We start from the raw sequence: 18,502 nt of genomic DNA on the forward strand, positions 1-18,502 counted from the left end.
CAGTTTACCAGGTGGGTGATTATTTTAACTAATTCCTTATTACATTTTTTAATCACGTTAGTACTCAAACCATCCCATCCAGATGAGAACCTATTCTTTAGGTTATTTATTATCCTGCCTATTTCTTTTTCACTTACTTTTTCAACCCGGCGTTAGAGTGAGCAGAGAAGATGGAATGTGTTCATGCTTTCACTGTAATTACATAAACTACTCTCCAAGATGCTTATCACAATCCAAACGTTACGAAAGAAAACATTCGTTGTACATATTGACGCTACTCTTACCGTAAGTAAAATTTTATTTTCGTTTTATGTGTCACTTTTACGCTACTACATTATTTCCTCCATTTTCACCAATTTGAATACTATTGATACCAATGCAGTACTGATACTCTAATATTGCAAGCTATGTAATGCCAGAGAAAGATATATTTCTGTTAAAATAGGTTGTATTACTTGAGCTTTTATATTCAATAAGTACCTTGAAAGTCATTTACTGTTTAACACTTAATAGAAAAGCTTGTGGCGTCGCACAATGGGTTTATCGTTTGGGGTACTGCAAAATGCTCTCCACCCTGCAGGCCACCTGACATGGATGCTCTCACATATAGTTTCAAAGACGCCATTGAAGTGGCGCCACTTTATGTACATGTGGAGCTCTCGCCTCTATGGATTGGGCCACTAGCCTGTTTGTGCTCATGAATACCTTTGGATTAAAATAGTTGTTTAATTTTGCGTTTTCTACATTTTGTCCCTGCTATATTATTTCTTCTTCGATTCGTTTTCTGCTTTTTACCGAGTGAGACGTACAAAGGGACTAGTTGTCTTCTTTCGTTTGTTCATGTTAAAATGTTTACCATTTGCAAACCACATAAAGTGTAATCTCACGTTTGTTGTTGCTTAGTCGAACATCTTTGGATCACGTGATTGTCTGTGGCGCATATGCCGAGTGACGGAGCGAGCGTAGGGGAAGAGTTATCAAGGATTACCTTGTTTCTTTGCTACCACTGTTTGTAATTACATAAATTAGCGCCAAGATGCTTATCACATTCAAAACATTACAAAAGAAAACATTCGTCATAGATTTTGACATAAGTCTTACAGTAAGTAAATTTTCGTTTTGTGTTTTGTAGTGACTTATATGATTATACGTGATTTGCTCCAGTTTCACCATTTTTGATATTGTTAAAACTGCATCGCATTGAATTTTTTTTTAAATAAAAGTGTCTAAGAATGATATATTTCTTTTAAAATGTGATGTTTTACTTGAACTTTTGTATCCAGGAGATGGCTTGGAAGTCATTTACCGTTTAACACTTTCGGATCTCCAGTGCTCTCTAAATATTTTACGTTCGCCGTTTTCTTGTACCCATTGTAGTTTATAGCAGTATTTTGTGGATATTACAATGTGTATCATTATCATCATTAGGTGAAGGAGTTGAAAGAAAAGATACGAGCCGAGAAGGGGGCAGATTACCCAGTTGAAAACCAGAAGCTTATCTATGCTGGTAAGTATTTTCTATATATGTTATGGTGCTGTCATACAGTGTTCTGTATAATGTTACTTCAGCATCGTTTGAGTACGTTGTTGTTTCTGTAAAATATGAATTGCAGTGATTGGACGGGTTTATCAATTTTGTATTGGATCATTCTATGTGTTACCTGAATTGCTGCTGTTGTATGTCTCGCGCGCTGTGTAGTCAGCTTCAAATGTAGACAATATACGTCGTCATGTAGAGATCAGATATCGTGTCATTTCGCGTTTTTAGATACTTGAGTCTGACCTTAAGACGTTGTGTTTAAGTAAGATCCACATTTTTCATTTTTAGACGTCGGAGTGCGTGTTAAAACATGGTAGTAAACAATGAAAAGGACTTGCTCTCTCGCTCCTGTCTGTGTATGCAGGCTACATGAGCTAGTAATGAAGTAAATACCTTTTTTTATTTACGTATGTGCCTGAGGTATTGATGTCTTCCATTTCGTTCGATATAATTCTCACATTGTCTGTAATTTGGATACAACAGAACAAAAAAGCATTTGGAAATATGTGTATAAAACTACCTGAGGCCCACACCCAAAGTGACTGCAAAGGCCAAAACTGGTGTGCTCGCTTTATAATTGTACATTCCTAAATGCGACACACTGATAAGTGTGTCAGTTCCAGTCACTGAACAATGTAACTGTGTAAAAATAGCATGTTTGCTGAAAGCGTATCCAGTATGGTATGTTTGGAATGAGTGTAATCTGTTAGGTTGGCACTTAGGTTCATAGCATTTTTCCACAAGTTTAATAAACGCAACAGATATGCATAATAGACTTCATTCATCAGAAGTATATTGTCTTTCACTATTTACAGCAATCTGCCAACACTGCCATAACCTTTAGATTCCATGACTAGCAGTCACTTGGTGTTGACGTGAGGAACTTGTGGAACCATGTTTGGAGCACATTTTCACCTGGAAAACAAATTCTCTGGAGGTTGTTTGATAGACAGCAGAAAATATTAATACCTGAGGCTGCAAGATCGGGTGAATAAGGTGGAAACAGAATGACTTCCCAACCAAACTCGTGTAGTGTTTTTGGTCAGTTTAGCAGAATGCGGGTGGTTGTTGTCGTGGGTAGCGGCACCTCGCACAGCCTTCGTGGTCATTGTTCTCGGATTGCAACTGCAAGACATTTCAGTTGTTGACAGTAAGTGTCAGCTTTGATGGTTACACCTCAGGGAAGAAATTAGTAGTACACCGCATTGTCGCTGTTCCACGACATTCATAGCATTATCTTTTGTGTGAGCACGGTTCTTTGTATGGGGAGTTGCTGCTTCATTTGGGCTCAACCATTCCTTTCTTTCCCGTATGCTACCATAATAACACCATTTCTCGTTACCAGTAACGATACAGGATACGAATAGTCGGTGTTGTTCAGGAGACGAGAAAGCAGAGAGGCACGTATGGCCACCCATTGATTTTTGTGGTTTTTGCTTAAAGCAAGCAGTATCCATACACCAGATTTCTGAACCTTTCCCAGTGCATGCAAATGTCACACAATGGTTGAATGATCACAGTTCATCACATATGCCAGTTCTCGAGTACGCTGAAGTGGGTCATTGTGGATTAATGCGTTTAAATGATCATCAACCCCAGAAGGTCTTCCTGAACACGAAGACTCACTGATCTTAAAATGATCCTCCTAGATTAGATTAATACTTGTCCCACATGTCATGAATATGACACTTCATGATGTGTAATGTGTCAGTTTAACAAAATTTTCTTATTTCCCATAATTCAATTTTAAAAATAATGATTGCATGATTACTCATTTATATCTAAAAATTCTATTGAGTAGAAGGGTTTGTCAATCAGAAATTCTTTTAATTTATTTTTAAATGCTGGTTGGTTATCCGTTAGGCTTTTGATACTATTTGGTAATTGACAAAAAACTTTTGTGGCAGCATAATTCAGACTATAGAAGTCCAACCGTTCTCCTAGTGTTGTAGCTATGCACATTGCCATTGCTTTTGAATTTGGATGGGTTCTTATTAACAAATTTGATTGTGGATATGTATGTATATATAAGCTACTGTGGATATCCGTAGGTCCTTAAATAAATGTCTGCGATATGATCTCGGGTGGGCTCCACTGGTATTCTGAGTTCTGATTAAACGCTTTCGTGCAGTGAATATTTTTTCCTTAATGATGAACTGGCCTAAAATATGATGCCATATGAAATCAGTGAATGGAAATTCACACAGTAGACTAATTTAGTGATATGTCCACAACCTAAATTTGCAGTGATCCTAATAGCATAAGTAGCTGAACTCAAATGTTTCAGTAGATCATCAATGTGTTTCTTCCAGTTCAGTTGTCTCATTGCTGTACCCACCCAAAAATTTTAAATCCTGTGCCTCAGGTACCGACCTCTGACGAGCTCTTTATTTATCAATGGTGTCACGCCATTTACTGTGGTGTGTTTTATTAAAATTTAATAAGAGTTCATTTGCAGAAGTGTACTTAATTTTCTGAAAGACATTATTTTCAATTTCCTCAGCAAATTCTTTTTTAAAGATTCCTTAAAATGAGAGAACCATTTTTATGCCATGCTCTGTCCATTGGTATTATCCTCATACAAGGTGCAAATGTTTCTGGCTGCCACTGCCGGTGTCACCCACCTGTAGAACTCCAACAGAAGAATAAGTTGGATGTGTTCAGATTTTTCCACTTTGCAGTCCATATTTCAGTGTCCGCAGCTCCACTCACTATCTCAAAATTACAATATGTTAACTCAAACAGCAATAGTGAATTAAAAATAAAAATTGACAGTTGATAAATAAATCCATAGCAGCCATAAAACCAACATGCAAAACAAAAATGCTATGCAAACTTATGCACTACCTAGTACATGAGGTAATAAATCAGTTGAAAATGTCATAATGCAACAGGTTTAAGTTTTATGCCTGCTATACTGTTACATGTTTCATTAGACGGTTTGTTTTATGAGAAATGAAACCAGTATTTGAATGGAAATAGCAAAGTGTATAACCTTTGTCTATTCGCCATGTGGTGGTCATTTTACAATGGACATATACATCAACAGGTTAGCAGCAACTTTGGCTTTACTTGTTGTCTACTTTGATTACATTATGGTATTTAAAATCTTTTGAGGCTCAGCATAGGGAGCACGATTGGTGAGATGAATATCTTTCTCAGAAACTACATTGTGCAAGAATTGCTAATAGGCATCAGGTTTAGAGAATATAATGCCTTCAGAAATAAAATGTCTCTCGTGGTATGAGTAAACTTAGAGGCAGTATTTTTTTTGCAATGTTGTCTAAACATCATAAGTTATAAGGCAGAATGTACACACACACTTCTACAGACAGTTCCTTTAATGTATAGAGCACCAGTTTTTAAGATCAGGTGGAAAAATTAAATGATAGACGTGCAGCTGTAAGCCATAAAGATTTAACTGGTTTTAAGATTGCATAGTTTTGTTACAACAAGGCTGATGTGTGCTGGGAATACTCACAGGTAGCGATGTAAAATGCTTGGGGATTTATAAGTTGGGGCAAATGCCCAAAATGCATAAATACCTGTGCATTTATGTGTTTTAAAGACTGACTGATAAGTGGCACTTATAAAAAAAATGAAACTGATATTTTGTATTGTAAAAGGTGTTTTGCAACACTGCTTCTGTAGTGGTTGGGTAACAGAGTTTAAAAAGCTGCTTGAGAGTTAGGGAAAAGTTATTAGGGGAGATAAATTGGACTGTAAACATAACTATATTTTTTAATGAGGTCAGTTATTAGGTAGTACATAATAAAATAGAAAACAAAACTCAAGTTTAAAAGAAATTCGTGAAATAAAGTACAGTTTATATTAAGTAGGTACCCTATAGGTAGTATTTTTACTTATACTACAGCAAAAAAAAAAAAAAAATAGTAAAAAAAGTTTATCCATAATGATTTTAATTGGGGATGAATCAAGTGCCGATTCCACAAGTCCGAGAATTGCTGAGTCTGTAGGAATCGACTAGTATCTGAATTGAACTATTTTGGCGCCTTAGACATTAATTCTTTGTTATAGAATCTTTTTATAGTAATGTTCTCATTTTGTCTTCACAGCAGTACAGCCATATGAAAGTAAATAAAGAAAGGAGCAGAATACAAAACTATAGTCTGTCTCAAATGTCACTACATCTGACAATAAAGCATTGTCCCCCCCCCCCCCCCCCCCCCAAAAAAAAAAAGTGTTTGACGTTAATGAGTACATTTGTTAACATGAAATGCGTGCCAACTGTTTATTACTTCCAGTAAGAGGTTTGTTATCAATATTCATCCTTCAGTAGATTTGACACTAATTGTAAAGTGTGTTACATTACAAAGCGATGATGTAAGGTCAACTTTTTATACTGGCTTATCACTACACAGCTGTTCAATGTCGTGTGTGTGTGTGTGGGGGGGGGGGGTCATGTGCGCATTCACGGATGCAGCTCTCAGTAACACATGCCCTTTAAAGGCAACGAATGACATATGTATGTTAAAATGTAAACATTTACTAACTTCTGATACTGAGAGTATTGTCCCATCTGTTATTTTAAGTGGTAAGTTATACATTCTGGCAGTACTTTTTTTATATAAATGCCCTGATTTGTGGACATTAAAACTGCTTTGAGTAAATGCCCATTTATAAATGTCCTGCCCACTGGGCATTTGCCCGGCCCACGTCACTACCCACAAGGGTGGGCCTTATTATTTCTACTGCATTTAAGTAAGTTGAATAAATCGGTCTGCGAGCCAAAGCTTGTTTTGAGCACCACAGCACTTTCAGGCATTGTCTTTTTTGATGTGGTAGGCTAATGTCTAGATCAGGGCCAGTGCCCCTCATGTCAGTGTTTCTGTGTTCTTGTAGGTTAACAATGTGTCTGTTTCACATACCCAATACAGTGGTAGTCACTTCTCTGTTGTCACAAAAATTTAACATTTTTTATTTTTATTTTATATTTTTTTTTATTTTACAAATATGCCACAAATTAAGAGATTGTAGTTAAGTTAGGACCTAACAGCAGAGTTTAAATTGCTCTGACTGAAACGAGCAGCAACAAAATTTGTTATATGGATTGTCACGAGCATTGGACTGTTTCGTCTAAATGTGTTAAGATTTATGAGTTTGTGGTCTAGTGATGTGAAATTGCAACAATGTTTCCTCGTCTCTTGCTTTCTCATCGGTTTCGTAGAACCGGTAGCGGACACTACTTCCCTCCCCCCTTTTTTCCATTGTACCTTGAGGTAAATGCGGACATCATTGCTGCACGAAGTTGTTAGAAATGCAGTACCCTGTAGGCCATGGTCTAGATGTTTACTGGTGTGGTATGCCCTTATTTCCTAACAGTTTTGAACTAATATACCCAACCAGTCACAGGGGCTTACGGTTGACTGTTGACTGAGGTCTCTTCAGTATTAGTGTTACCTCATCAGATCAAGTGGAGAGAAATCTGCATCTGGTTTGTACAAAGTTGGTAGCAGCTCTAATAGCATAATTAAAAGGCTATTGAATGGAATGCTTCTGTAACCAGGGTACAGAGAAACCCTAAGAGAGAGATCACCCATGTATTTTGGATAACCAAAGTTTGTTGCAGCACCCGTCTGCTTTGGTCTGTGACCTATAGTCTTCTGGTAAACTTGTGAGGGAGGAGAGCTTTTGGTGGGGGAATTGGAATTCCACAGAAGAACTGTGGAACTGCTGTACAGGCATACCAAAAGTCAGACATCTAATTTCCTCTCTAGCAGTGTAGTGCACTGTGCGATGATTTGTGCCAATTCTTTTCGTGTGATTTTAACTACTGCCCTCAGTCGGTTTGGTTCGTATATTTAGAGATATACTTATTCAGAATTGATCGATAAATGTACTACATCACAAGAAAATGTGCACAATATGAAGAAGTAGTATTTGCAGAGTAAATAGTGTATGGTCATCTCAAATGTAATTACAGTTAGTATTGAAAAGTCAACACAAAAAGAACTGTTGAAGAATATTGCCAGCCCACTCTAAGGACTGCAGTTTATACAGAAGTCAGCCTTGCCACAGTATGACACATTAGAAAGGAATCCTAAAATAAACAACACAGTTAACTGGGCTCTCCAAGAATTTTGGGAGGAAACCCCTGGTTATACACACCTTTACAAGATCAATGATTCAACAAACACTGGAGGACTTTATTTAATTCAAGAAATAATGGTGTCATTACACAAATTACACAGGCCAACGATGGAAAAACTTTTTTGCTGAAAATACCTTATTCTTATGTTTTGTAGGGTGGGGAATCCAAATATGATACTTAAAAAACTGTATCACCCACCATTTCTTCACATTTTGCAATTACATTTATTAAATTAAGCAATTTTTTAAAGACTTTAATAGCTTTTATATAGTTAAAATAATTTAAAAAGGAGGTGTAATGAATATAGATGACATTGGTAGCACTGCTGAAAAACATTTGCAGACAAAAAGGTTGATTATGTTTTTGTGTTAACAGATGGTGTTTTGTTCACTGTCAACCTAACCTAACTTTCCCGTTTCCTGTACATGTACTCAGTACAGTGTGTTATCGTTGTTGTAAAAATTTTGTTGACCGTTTTTGTTATATTTGTGGTGAATTTGTGATTAAAAGACATGAAAGAAACATTACAGACTTTGTGAAAATGTTATCTGTCAGACTTTGGATCTAAACTTGATCAAGATAAATCTTGGGCGCTGCATAAGGTATGTTATGTGTGTGTTGAAGATCTGATGAAATGATCCAAAATGGAGGAAAAAAGCTTTTAGATTTGCTGTTCCTATGATATGGAGGGAGCCAAGAAATCACTCCGATGATTGCTACTTTTGCAGTGTTGATATTACTGGTCATAATTTGAAAAACAAGAAGGTAATAAGTTACCCTAACCTTCCGCCTGCCATCCGCCAAGTAGGGCATGGTGTAGATTTGCCGGTTCGTTAATCACCAGATGATTCAACAGAAGTATTTTGTGATGTACAGTGTGATTTAGATGAACCAAATGATGAATTCCATTGTAATACACAAAGTCTAGAGCCCAAATTGTTTACTCTGACTGAGCTTAACGATTTGGTTAGGGATCTGGGCTTAATGAAAGAAAAAGCTGGATTGCTTGGCTCTACATTAAAAGAAAATAATTTATTGGCAGTTGGAAACAGCACATACATGTATAGAAAGAAAGAGCAGAAATTTTCCAAGTTTTTTCAACAAGAAGGTGATTTAGTGTACTGCTCAGACATTCCTGGTCTGATGAATGAGTTTGGTATTGAATACAAAAAGGAAGACTGGAGGCTGTTTATTGATTCATCCAAAACTAGTTTAAGGGTGGTTTTATTACACAGTGGTAACATGTATGCATCTATACCTGTTGAACATTCTGTACATATGAAAGAAAGCTGTGAAAACCTAGAAATAGTGCTGAGTAAAATAGGCTATTCTGCTCATGGTTGGATATGTGACGATCTAAAAGTAAGATGCATGCTCCTTGGTCAGCAAGGTGGCAATGCCAAATTTCCATGTTTCTTGTGTGAATGGGACAATAGGGCTAGGGATCAACACTGGTGCAGAAAGAACTGGCCTGTGAGGGAGTCTTTAAAACCTGGTGAAAAGAACGTTCTATGCAAAAACCTTGTAGATCCAAAAAACATACTCCTACCACCTGTACATATAAAGTTAGGCGTATTGAAACAGTTTGTAAAGGCTTTGCGTAAAGATGGACCATGTTTTAAGTATCTCTACCAAAAGTTTCCACACGTTTCAGAAGCTAAACTAAAGGAAGGTGTCTTTGTCGGACCTGACATTAGAAAATTGCTGTTTGATGTTAACTTTGAATCCACAATGACCTTAAATGAGAAAGAAGCATGGGTATCATTCAAGCCAGTCGTTACAAAGTTTTTAGGACATAAAATAGACCCAGAATATGTTTTTATTATAGCTACAATGTTAAAGAAGTTTAAAACTTTAGGATGTTCAATGAGCCTTAAAGTTAACTTTTTGAACAGTCACCTTTATTACTTCCCAGACAATATGGGAGATGTTAGTGAGGAGCAGGGATATCATTTTCACCAGCACATTAAAGTGATGAAAAAAACCCTACCAAGGCTGCTGGAAAACCAAAATGATGGGGGACTACTGTTAGATTTGGATTCAGCTCATAAAAATCTATAAAGATCTGCTATCAAAGTAAAAAAGTTTTTTTTTAATTTCATTGGCCTCCGTTATGTTCTAAAGAACACAGTGAACTTAACCTTCACATTTGACCAAACTTTTCTAGCTCTTTTGGCATGTAATTCCATGTTAGTTCTGTGCAGAAAAATAACTTTTTCAGTCTGACCACCTCCTATTTCTTTCAAATTTACTATATTCAATGATCCAGATAAAAGATGGAAAACTACCAATTTGCAGAGGTATGTGACAGTTGTGAAGAAAGTTACAGGTCTGCAAACTTTGGATATTGTGTGAAATTTACACATCTGTCTCAACATAATCCATATGCAGCAATTAAATATACATAATTGAAAAGCTAATAAGTAGAGGTATACATTCAAGAAAATGCAATATAGAAAAGATCTTTGGTTGGCGGGTGGCGCACATTCCCAGCTCTCGTAAAGAGAAGTGTTTAATTGTGTAATAACAATTAATTAAGCCAATATTACATCATAATTAGTAAATTAATACCTATTGTAAGCTATCAATTGAAGGGTTCACTTTTTTGCGTATTTTCGGAAAAAAGAAAACATTTCATAGGCGCGAGTTTTGGACTAGGATTTGTTTACGTTGTGATGTACTGTAAGGTCTGTGATTATTTCAATAAAGTGAAGTTGTGCTGTTAGTGTATTCTTATATGCTATCCATTTGTTTCTCTAGTAGGTAGTCAAAGTGAAAAGTACCAAAATAAGTGGAAACTTTTTACAATGTAGGCTCAGTTCTTTGTTTACTTTTTGTTTTGTCACGTAAACAATAGTGCTTATATAATTTTTGTTTCTTCAGAAGTTTTGAATTAGTATCCAAACTTTAGGCCTAAACTTTCTAAGAAATTTAATATATTAATTGAGTAATTTGCGAAGTTATTCTTGTTTTAACTCGGACTAAAGCTACTATTTGTTTGCCAGGAGTGAGAAGTGTATGACTTGCCATAGGAGTGTTAGTTCCAGTGTGTGGTGTGAGGGTTGTTGCAGTTTCTTTTACGTTGATGACTGTAGTGGTGTGGGAATTGGGGAAATAAACAAGGCTCATTGGATGTGCAGGATTTGCTATAGAGATAGGAAGATACTGGGACAAGAGGAGAGGATTGCTGCCCTTCAGGCGGAACTAGATAAAGTGAAACTAGATCTGGAAAGGTTAAGGGGGGAGAAGGGAAACGAGAGGTAGGAAGTGACAACAGGTTGTAGAAGAAATAGGACGTTTTCAAACAGTGTGGTTGTGAATGTGGAAAATAGGTTTGACTTGTTGTCACAGTTGGAAACTGATGAGCCACAAATAGATGTAGGAAGAGACAGGACACAACAAACTTTCAAAATGTGTTTGAAAAGTAAGAAGTCAGAAAAAGCTGTGAAGAAGAAGGTTTTGTTAGGTAGTTAACATGGTAGAGGTGTTGGCCAACTGTTACAGAATGAACTAGGGTCAGATTACCAGGGCACAAGCTTTTTTAAACCTAGCGCAAGTCTGGGTCAGGTGATAGAGGATGTAGGATCACTTTGTAAAGACTTCACAAAGGAAGACACCATGGTAACAGTGGGTGGGGCGGGCAAGAGCATAGATAGGAACTGAAATTATTCAATTGAGAGTGACCTGGTAAAGATAGCTTCAGCAGTGAGATATACTGGTGTTGGGCTTGTGTCTGTTCTGAGTCGCCATGACTGGCCTCATTTAAACTCTTCTATTACGAGAGTTAATTTAGAGGTGGAATGGCTGCTTGGATCGGGTATGGGGTCTCATAGCGGTGTGGTTCCTGTTGACTCTATCAGCAGGTGGGACTATACTAGGCACGGCCTTCACCTCAACGGGAAAGGGAAGGGAAAACTGTTTGGGTTAATAGAAAATAACTTGGGGGGGGGGGGGGGGAAGTGTCACAAGTGGTAAAGTACCAGTGGCTACAAGTGAGAGATCAGCAGTTTTTGTAGGATAGGGATGGCAGAAACAAAACATGTACAGATACAGCCTGAAAATGACATTCACATTCATAAAACAGGCAGCCAGAAAGCAAATTTTAATGTACACAGTTCATGCAGACAACCTCTGATTGAAAATATACTCAAAAATTGGAATTTGCAGGAAAATTAGGTTCATCCAGTTGTAATTCAGCCAGTGCACAAAATCAGCTATCACTATTGCGTCAGAATATCCGAGGACTAAGGGGTTCTTTATTTGTGTTGAGGAATTAGAGTTGAGAAAACCAGTTGATATAATTTGCCTCTCTGAACATCATGTGACCACTGATTTTATATATATATATTTTACAGGATTCAAGTTAGCTTCTTATTTCTGTAGAGGAAATATGGAGAAAGGAGGAGTTCCCATATTTGCCAGAAACTGTTTTGATTTCAAGAATATTGATATTAATCCATTTTGCTCAGAGCAGCACTTAGAAGCTTGTGCAACAGAAGTAGTATTTCATAATAAGTCCTTTATAATAGTAGGTATATACAGATAGCCTTCAGGAAATTTTAACCTTTTCATAAAAAAAAAAAAAAACCTGGAATCTCTCTGTCCCATCTTATGGCAAAAAACAAGGAAATGTGGTTTCTGGGGATTTTAACGTGGATTTATTGAAAAGCTCTGTCAGTGAACAATTATTGCAGTCAGTAAAATTATCATTCAATTTATTTCGTGCTGTGAACTTTGCTACTAGGATATGTAAAAATGCTCTGAGACTGCTATTGATAATATCTTTGTAGACAAATCTAGGGAAAAAAGTCATATCACAAAACCATCTGATCATGATGTGCAGCATCTTGTGTTAAATGTTGAAACTTGTCAGGATTAAAAATCTATTAAATCTGAGTACAGGAGGATAATAAAAAATTGAAAAATTGAGAAATTCAGGAAATTGCTCAAAGACATGGACTGCATAGTTGTTTACAATACATCTGACTCAAATGGAAAATACAAAGCATTCATTAATAAAGTTGCCTCCACTTTTGAGAATTGTTTTCCCCTAAAGGTAACTCAACTCACACACAAGCCAGAAAATAAACCGTGGATTACACAAGGAATAAAGATATGTGGGACAAAAAGGAGACTCTATCTACTATGTAGGTATAGCTCTCAGGTTAGAATTGTAATGCATTACAAAGAATACTGCAAAATATTGAAGCAAGTAATCCAGAAATCGAAGCAGCTTAATTATGCGAAAAAGATAATTACATCAGGTTATAAAATAAAAACTGTATGGGATATTGTGAAGACAGAGACAGGTGTGGCCAAAAAGGAAGAGGAACAGATAGCTCTAAAAATAAATGAAACTTTGGTAACAAGTACAGTTAGTGTTGCAAACCTCTTAAACTACTATTTCATTTCTGTTACTGACAGCTCGGGGCTATCGAGTTCAGTGAACAGTGCAATGGAGTATCTGAGACAAATCTTTAAAAATAACTTCAGTAAAATGGAAATGACACTCACATCTCCCAAAGAAGTAGCATCCATCATAAAACCCTTAAAATCTAAGTATTCCATTGGGTATGATAACATATCAACAAAGTTAATGAAAGAGCGCTCATGTGAGTTAAGTTCTATCTTAAGTTATTTGTGTAATCAATCTCTTTATCAGTGGAACATTTCCAGACTGTCTAAAATATGCTGAAGTTAAGCCTCTTTACAAGAAGGGGGATAAAGAGATACCATCAAAATATCGACCAATTTCACTTTTGACAGCTTTCTCTTTGAAAAGATTGTGTTCAAGCATCTCCTCAAGCATCTGACTGCAAATAATATATTGTCCAAGTCACAGTTTGGATTTCTGAATGGTTCTGATATGGAGAAAGCTATTTACACTTACAGTGAGAATGTACTTAATTCATCAGATAATAAATTACAGGCTACTGGCATTTTCTGTGACCTGTCAAAAGCCTTTGACTGTGTGAACCACAGCATTCTCCTAAGTAAATTAGAGTATTATGGTGTCACTGGCAATGCTGTGAAATGGTGTGAGTCTTATCTATCTAACAGGAAACAAAGGGTGTCATTGTGAAATACCTGTGCAGTAAGCAGTCAGTCTTCATGTGACTGGGAATTAATTACATGTGCTGTTCCTCAAGGTTCCATTTTGGGTCCATTGCTTTTCCTTGTGTATATTAATGACCTCTCATCTGTTACATTGCCAGATGCTAAGTTTGTTTTGTTTGCTGATGATACAAACATTGCAATAAGTACCAAGTCAAGTACAGATTTAGAAATAGCTGCTAGTCATATTTTCACCGACTTTAATAAGTGGTTTAAAACTAATTCTTTGTCATTAAACTTTGAGAAGACCTAGTATATGCAGTTCAGTACCTGTAAGCGATTTCCTTCCAGCGTGAATATAAGGTATGAAGACATGCAGATTGAAGAGGTTGACCGTGTTAAATTTCTGGGATTACAACTCTATAATAAATTCAATAGGGAAGGGCATACCACAGAATTGCTTAAGCACCTATATAAGTCTGTATTTGCCGTGAGAATGATTTCAGATGTAGGAGATATAAATATAAGAAAAATTGCATACTTTGCTTACTTTCATTCTATTATGTTGTATGGGATCATATTCTGGGGCAACTCGTCAAACCGAGCAGAAGTTTTTAGGGTGCAAAAGCATGTGATAAGAATCATTTGTGGTGTAAATTCGAGAACATCTTGTAGAAACCTGTTCAAGGAACTTTGTATTCTAACCACTGCTTCTCAGTATATTTATTCCTTAATGAAATTTGTTGCAAGTAATACATCTCTATTTCCAACCAATAGCTCAGTACACAGTATCAATACTAGGAATAAGAACAATCTACATAAAGGCCTAAAATCACTTACTTTGGTCCAAAAAGGGGTCCAATATTCAGGAACACACATTTTTAATAAATTGCCAGCAACCATTAAAAACTTGGTTTCAGATAAAGCACGGTTTAAAAGTTTGAAAGACTTGATATGCAACTTCTTCTACTCCATAGATGAACATCTTAACAGAGACTGTTAAGTCAGCTTAAGTAAAAATATCTGTTAGATATCAGTTTTGACAACACTTGGTCACAACAGTCAAGATTAGGTATTTTGCATATGATAAATTTATTAATAGTGCATAACAGTGTTTCACTCTGACAATGTGTTAATTCTGTAAATATTAGCTGTCCCAGTTTACTGCATTGTATTAACTTATTTTAGACTGTCTCCTGACAAGTGATCAGGTTAGTATGTATTATATTAAAATGTTTTATGTTTTTACGCCATACTTTCTGACATGTTCCACACCCATGAGAATCATCTCATTTTTTGGGTCTATGGAACGAAAACTGAATCTAATCTAATCATATGCAACATTGTGGATTTCTACTATAAACATGGTAAATATCTAGATACCACACCAAAGGCATCATATCCAAAAATTTATTTTGCCAGCATCAGTACACTACCAAAATGCAGAACATAGCACATAAATGTGAAAGACAGTTTGTTGAAAGTTACAATTCATAGGTAATGCCCAAAAATATGGTTTATATTATTGTAGTGCTATTACGAATGATTTACAATGTAGCTTTAATAAAAAGTAGTTACCTCTCATTTCATAAATCTCCAGTTAAATTGTTAATGTTCATCAGATTGGATGCAGGGAGTGTGTATGTCCTTCCAGTTGGTGTCACTGGTTCCATTATTGTGACAATGTCACATCTTCTGATGAAACAAGTGTCAGGTTTGGTAGAAAACATAAATGGTGGAGACTGTCTATGTGGACGCAAGAAGCTGGCGTGTACCTCATCTGTTTCTTCATAAGTTTGTAAGACATATACAGCCCACCAATGATTGTCATACAGACAGGCAACAAATCCATACACATTAAGAACATCATTTCTTTCCACATAGCCATCACGGATTTTTCTCTGCTCACTAAAGAAGCAGAATATGTCTCTTTTTCTACTATGCCTTTGTCAGTAGGTATTGTACAATGAAGTGTATGGGTACCTGGAATCATATTCTTGAAACATTGCTTCAACTTGCCAAGATCTTAATCGTGATGGGAAATGGATGTATAATTGAAAACACCCAAAGGAATAATTTCTTTGCACCATTGATTCAATTGTTATGTCAAAATACAGTTCTCATGAGGTCACTTGTGGCTGGTAAGTGCAGCTAATCTTCCTGAGACAGATTCATGAAATTCTTGCTGTTTTTGTACTGGACAGCACATCCTTCCAAACAGTAGTAAATGTGTTTTGGAGTTGGAAAGTGACTGTTTAAGGAATTGATGAGAATGTGCTGGAAAGAGTACACGCATGGTGTGTTTCATAAGTATTTGTGCCTGGTAGGAAGCTACAAATGGGCGAATTCCTTGTACTTCATCCTGAATAGTTAAGGAGTAATTCTGTACAAAATCATAGACAGCAAGATATTCATGTACTATCATTTCTTCTTTAATGATTTCAAAGATCTATGACTGCTGCTGGGTAATACATGAGTGTGATAGGAGCTGTCATGAACTCGATGCAAACACCTCAATGAAATCACCTGTTGATTTTATTACAGGCTCTAGAACATTTGTAGGTAATTTCATCAATGCAATTTGCACCAAACATTGCAAACAGATTATCAGTCAGTCTTGTCAAATGTGGGCAATAGAAACATGCTGGAAGTGCAGGACTGCAGGTAACAAATGCTACCAGTGCTTTTATGATGGCAATGTGTGTTCTTCACACTTCATTAGTTCTTTCAATTTACACCCTTCAACCATTAACTTAAAATTCTGAATGAGACACACAAACAGCATGGGTCCCACTGGCAGAGGCAAGAGCACTGTGCTTTGGCTGCAACTCACTAAATTTTGAGAATCCAGTATTTACATATCTGTATGTATATTTGAAATATGCATACAATTCCTTGATATTGTGTAACCCTAGTGGCTTCTGTTTAAGTACTCTAATTCCATTTTCTTTCGCAGAGACAGTCCCACACAGCTCACATTATTTTCACAGTAAAAATTATGTATATGTTGAATAGCTTTCTCACAACATGTTGTACCTGGCTTTGGATTTGGAGACATTAATATACCGTGTTCTGTTATTGACTGTTTTGCTCTTGGTACCATTATAATCTGAAGCGGAAAATAATTCCGTAGTTTTCTTTATACCCCAGCTCTTTGGAAGTACTGTCAAAATTTTATTTTGTCACACACACGTCCTGTATTGTGAAACTAACTTTTCAGCTGGGTTTATGATTTCTCTTTCTCCCTTTTTTCCACACTCTTCTTGTTCCAGTTGTCACTTAGTTATGCTCCCTCACTGAGGTAACCTTTTTAAATTTTTGCTTTGGGCACTTTGTCTCATGCTGAAGGCTAGTTTTTAAAGAATCCAGTGTCAGATCCGAAGCAATTTCAGCTTCACTTAACATCATCTCTGGGAGTACCTAGCACACCTGATAAAACACCTGCTGTGGTTGATGTGTTTTGTGATATTTGCGTTTTACATTTGGTGCAAATTTTTCCACCTTGCGATACCTTAGGATACTTGTTTAACATCCACTCCTGAACATTCCTCAAATTCTTCTGTGCTCCTGCATGATCTGCATCTTTAAATGGATTGCAATAGTATGATTTTGACTTGAAATCCATATTTCACAAACTACTACTAAATACTTCTCACAGCACGTGAACACTGCAGATACAGTAAGTATGCCACACCCATGTAATAAGTTATTGATGATTGATTAAAGTAAAAGTCTTTCTGATTGGCTGGTCACAGCAAGAAATTTTCATCAATTTGTCAGTATAGTAATGACTGCTATTGTCTACTGTTCTGGAAAAAACCTGTGTAAATAGCTGCTCACTGCATTTTGCTAGTGTAGTGGCATAGATGAAATAAAATTTTGGTCATGATGCCTTGTATCTTCATATTTATGTTTGGGCAATACAATATATTTTTTTCAAAAAAGTTGAAGGTGTGGTGTTTTGAGATATTCAAGGTCAAATGTTAAGGTCAGTGACCTTGAATGTGAAAATTCATAGAAACCCACCATTTTGCATATCAATGTAAAGCTTTTCAATGATACAAGTTTCATTGCTGTATCTGGATTAGAACAAGAATTATAATCATTTATGTTGAGACGATGCATGTAAATTTCACAGTTTCAAAACCTTGCAGACCTGATACTTTCTTCACAATTGTCATATACCTCTCTGCAAATTTGTTGTTTTCCGCCTCTTATCTGCATCATCAAATGTACTAAATTTGAAAGAAATCTGACTGGGTCAGATTGAGTGCTGCATTTAATTTCCATGGACTTATCCTTCCAGTCTTGGCAATACAAAATGCTTCCACACCAGTTTCAACATCATATGTCATCACATGTTTCATCACCTGTTATGACCCATTTCAGTAATTCTGCATTGTTGTTGACCTCATCTAGCAACTCCTGAGTGACTCGCATTTGCCACTCTGTTTTTGTTTGAAATTCGATAATGTTGGAACAATTTTACCCAAAATAGCTTCATGACATTAGCCAGTTGATATGCTAACATCAACAGCTACATCTCTGCTTGTAGTTTGGTGATCATTCGTAGTAATTTTTTTCATTTTTTTATCAGTTGATGTACTGAGGTGGCCAAGGCAGTCGTTATCTTCAGTGTATTCATGACAACCTTCAGAACACATGTATCACTTATAAACTGTTATTTTACTTGCAGCAGACTCACCAAAAACAATATTTAACATTTCTAAAACTTTTCCATTTTATTCCCTTCTTATTGTAAAATTTAACACACATTCCCTGTCCCATTTTTATAC

At 36.3% G+C, this 18,502-nt stretch overlaps 1 protein-coding gene across 2 annotated transcripts in view; it reads left to right on the forward strand.

Moving 5' to 3' along the window:
* Nucleotides 1–906: 906 nt before the first annotated feature.
* The window catches only part of LOC126248817 (UV excision repair protein RAD23 homolog B-like), a 153,902-nt gene continuing 136,306 nt past the window's right edge, over nucleotides 907–18,502 (forward strand). The window contains exons 1-2 of one of the 2 annotated variants that reach the window (XM_049950228.1): nucleotides 907–1,102; nucleotides 1,429–1,507. In XM_049950228.1, the coding sequence (XP_049806185.1) occupies nucleotides 1,037–1,102; nucleotides 1,429–1,507 (145 nt within the window). In that variant the 5' untranslated portion in view covers nucleotides 907–1,036. The remainder of the gene's footprint in view (nucleotides 1,103–1,428; nucleotides 1,508–18,502) is intronic. The other variant, XM_049950227.1, reaches the window with a different exon arrangement.

This window comes from Schistocerca nitens, chromosome 3 (assembly GCF_023898315.1).
Source record: "Schistocerca nitens isolate TAMUIC-IGC-003100 chromosome 3, iqSchNite1.1, whole genome shotgun sequence".
Taxonomy (NCBI): Eukaryota; Metazoa; Arthropoda; class Insecta; order Orthoptera; family Acrididae; genus Schistocerca; species Schistocerca nitens.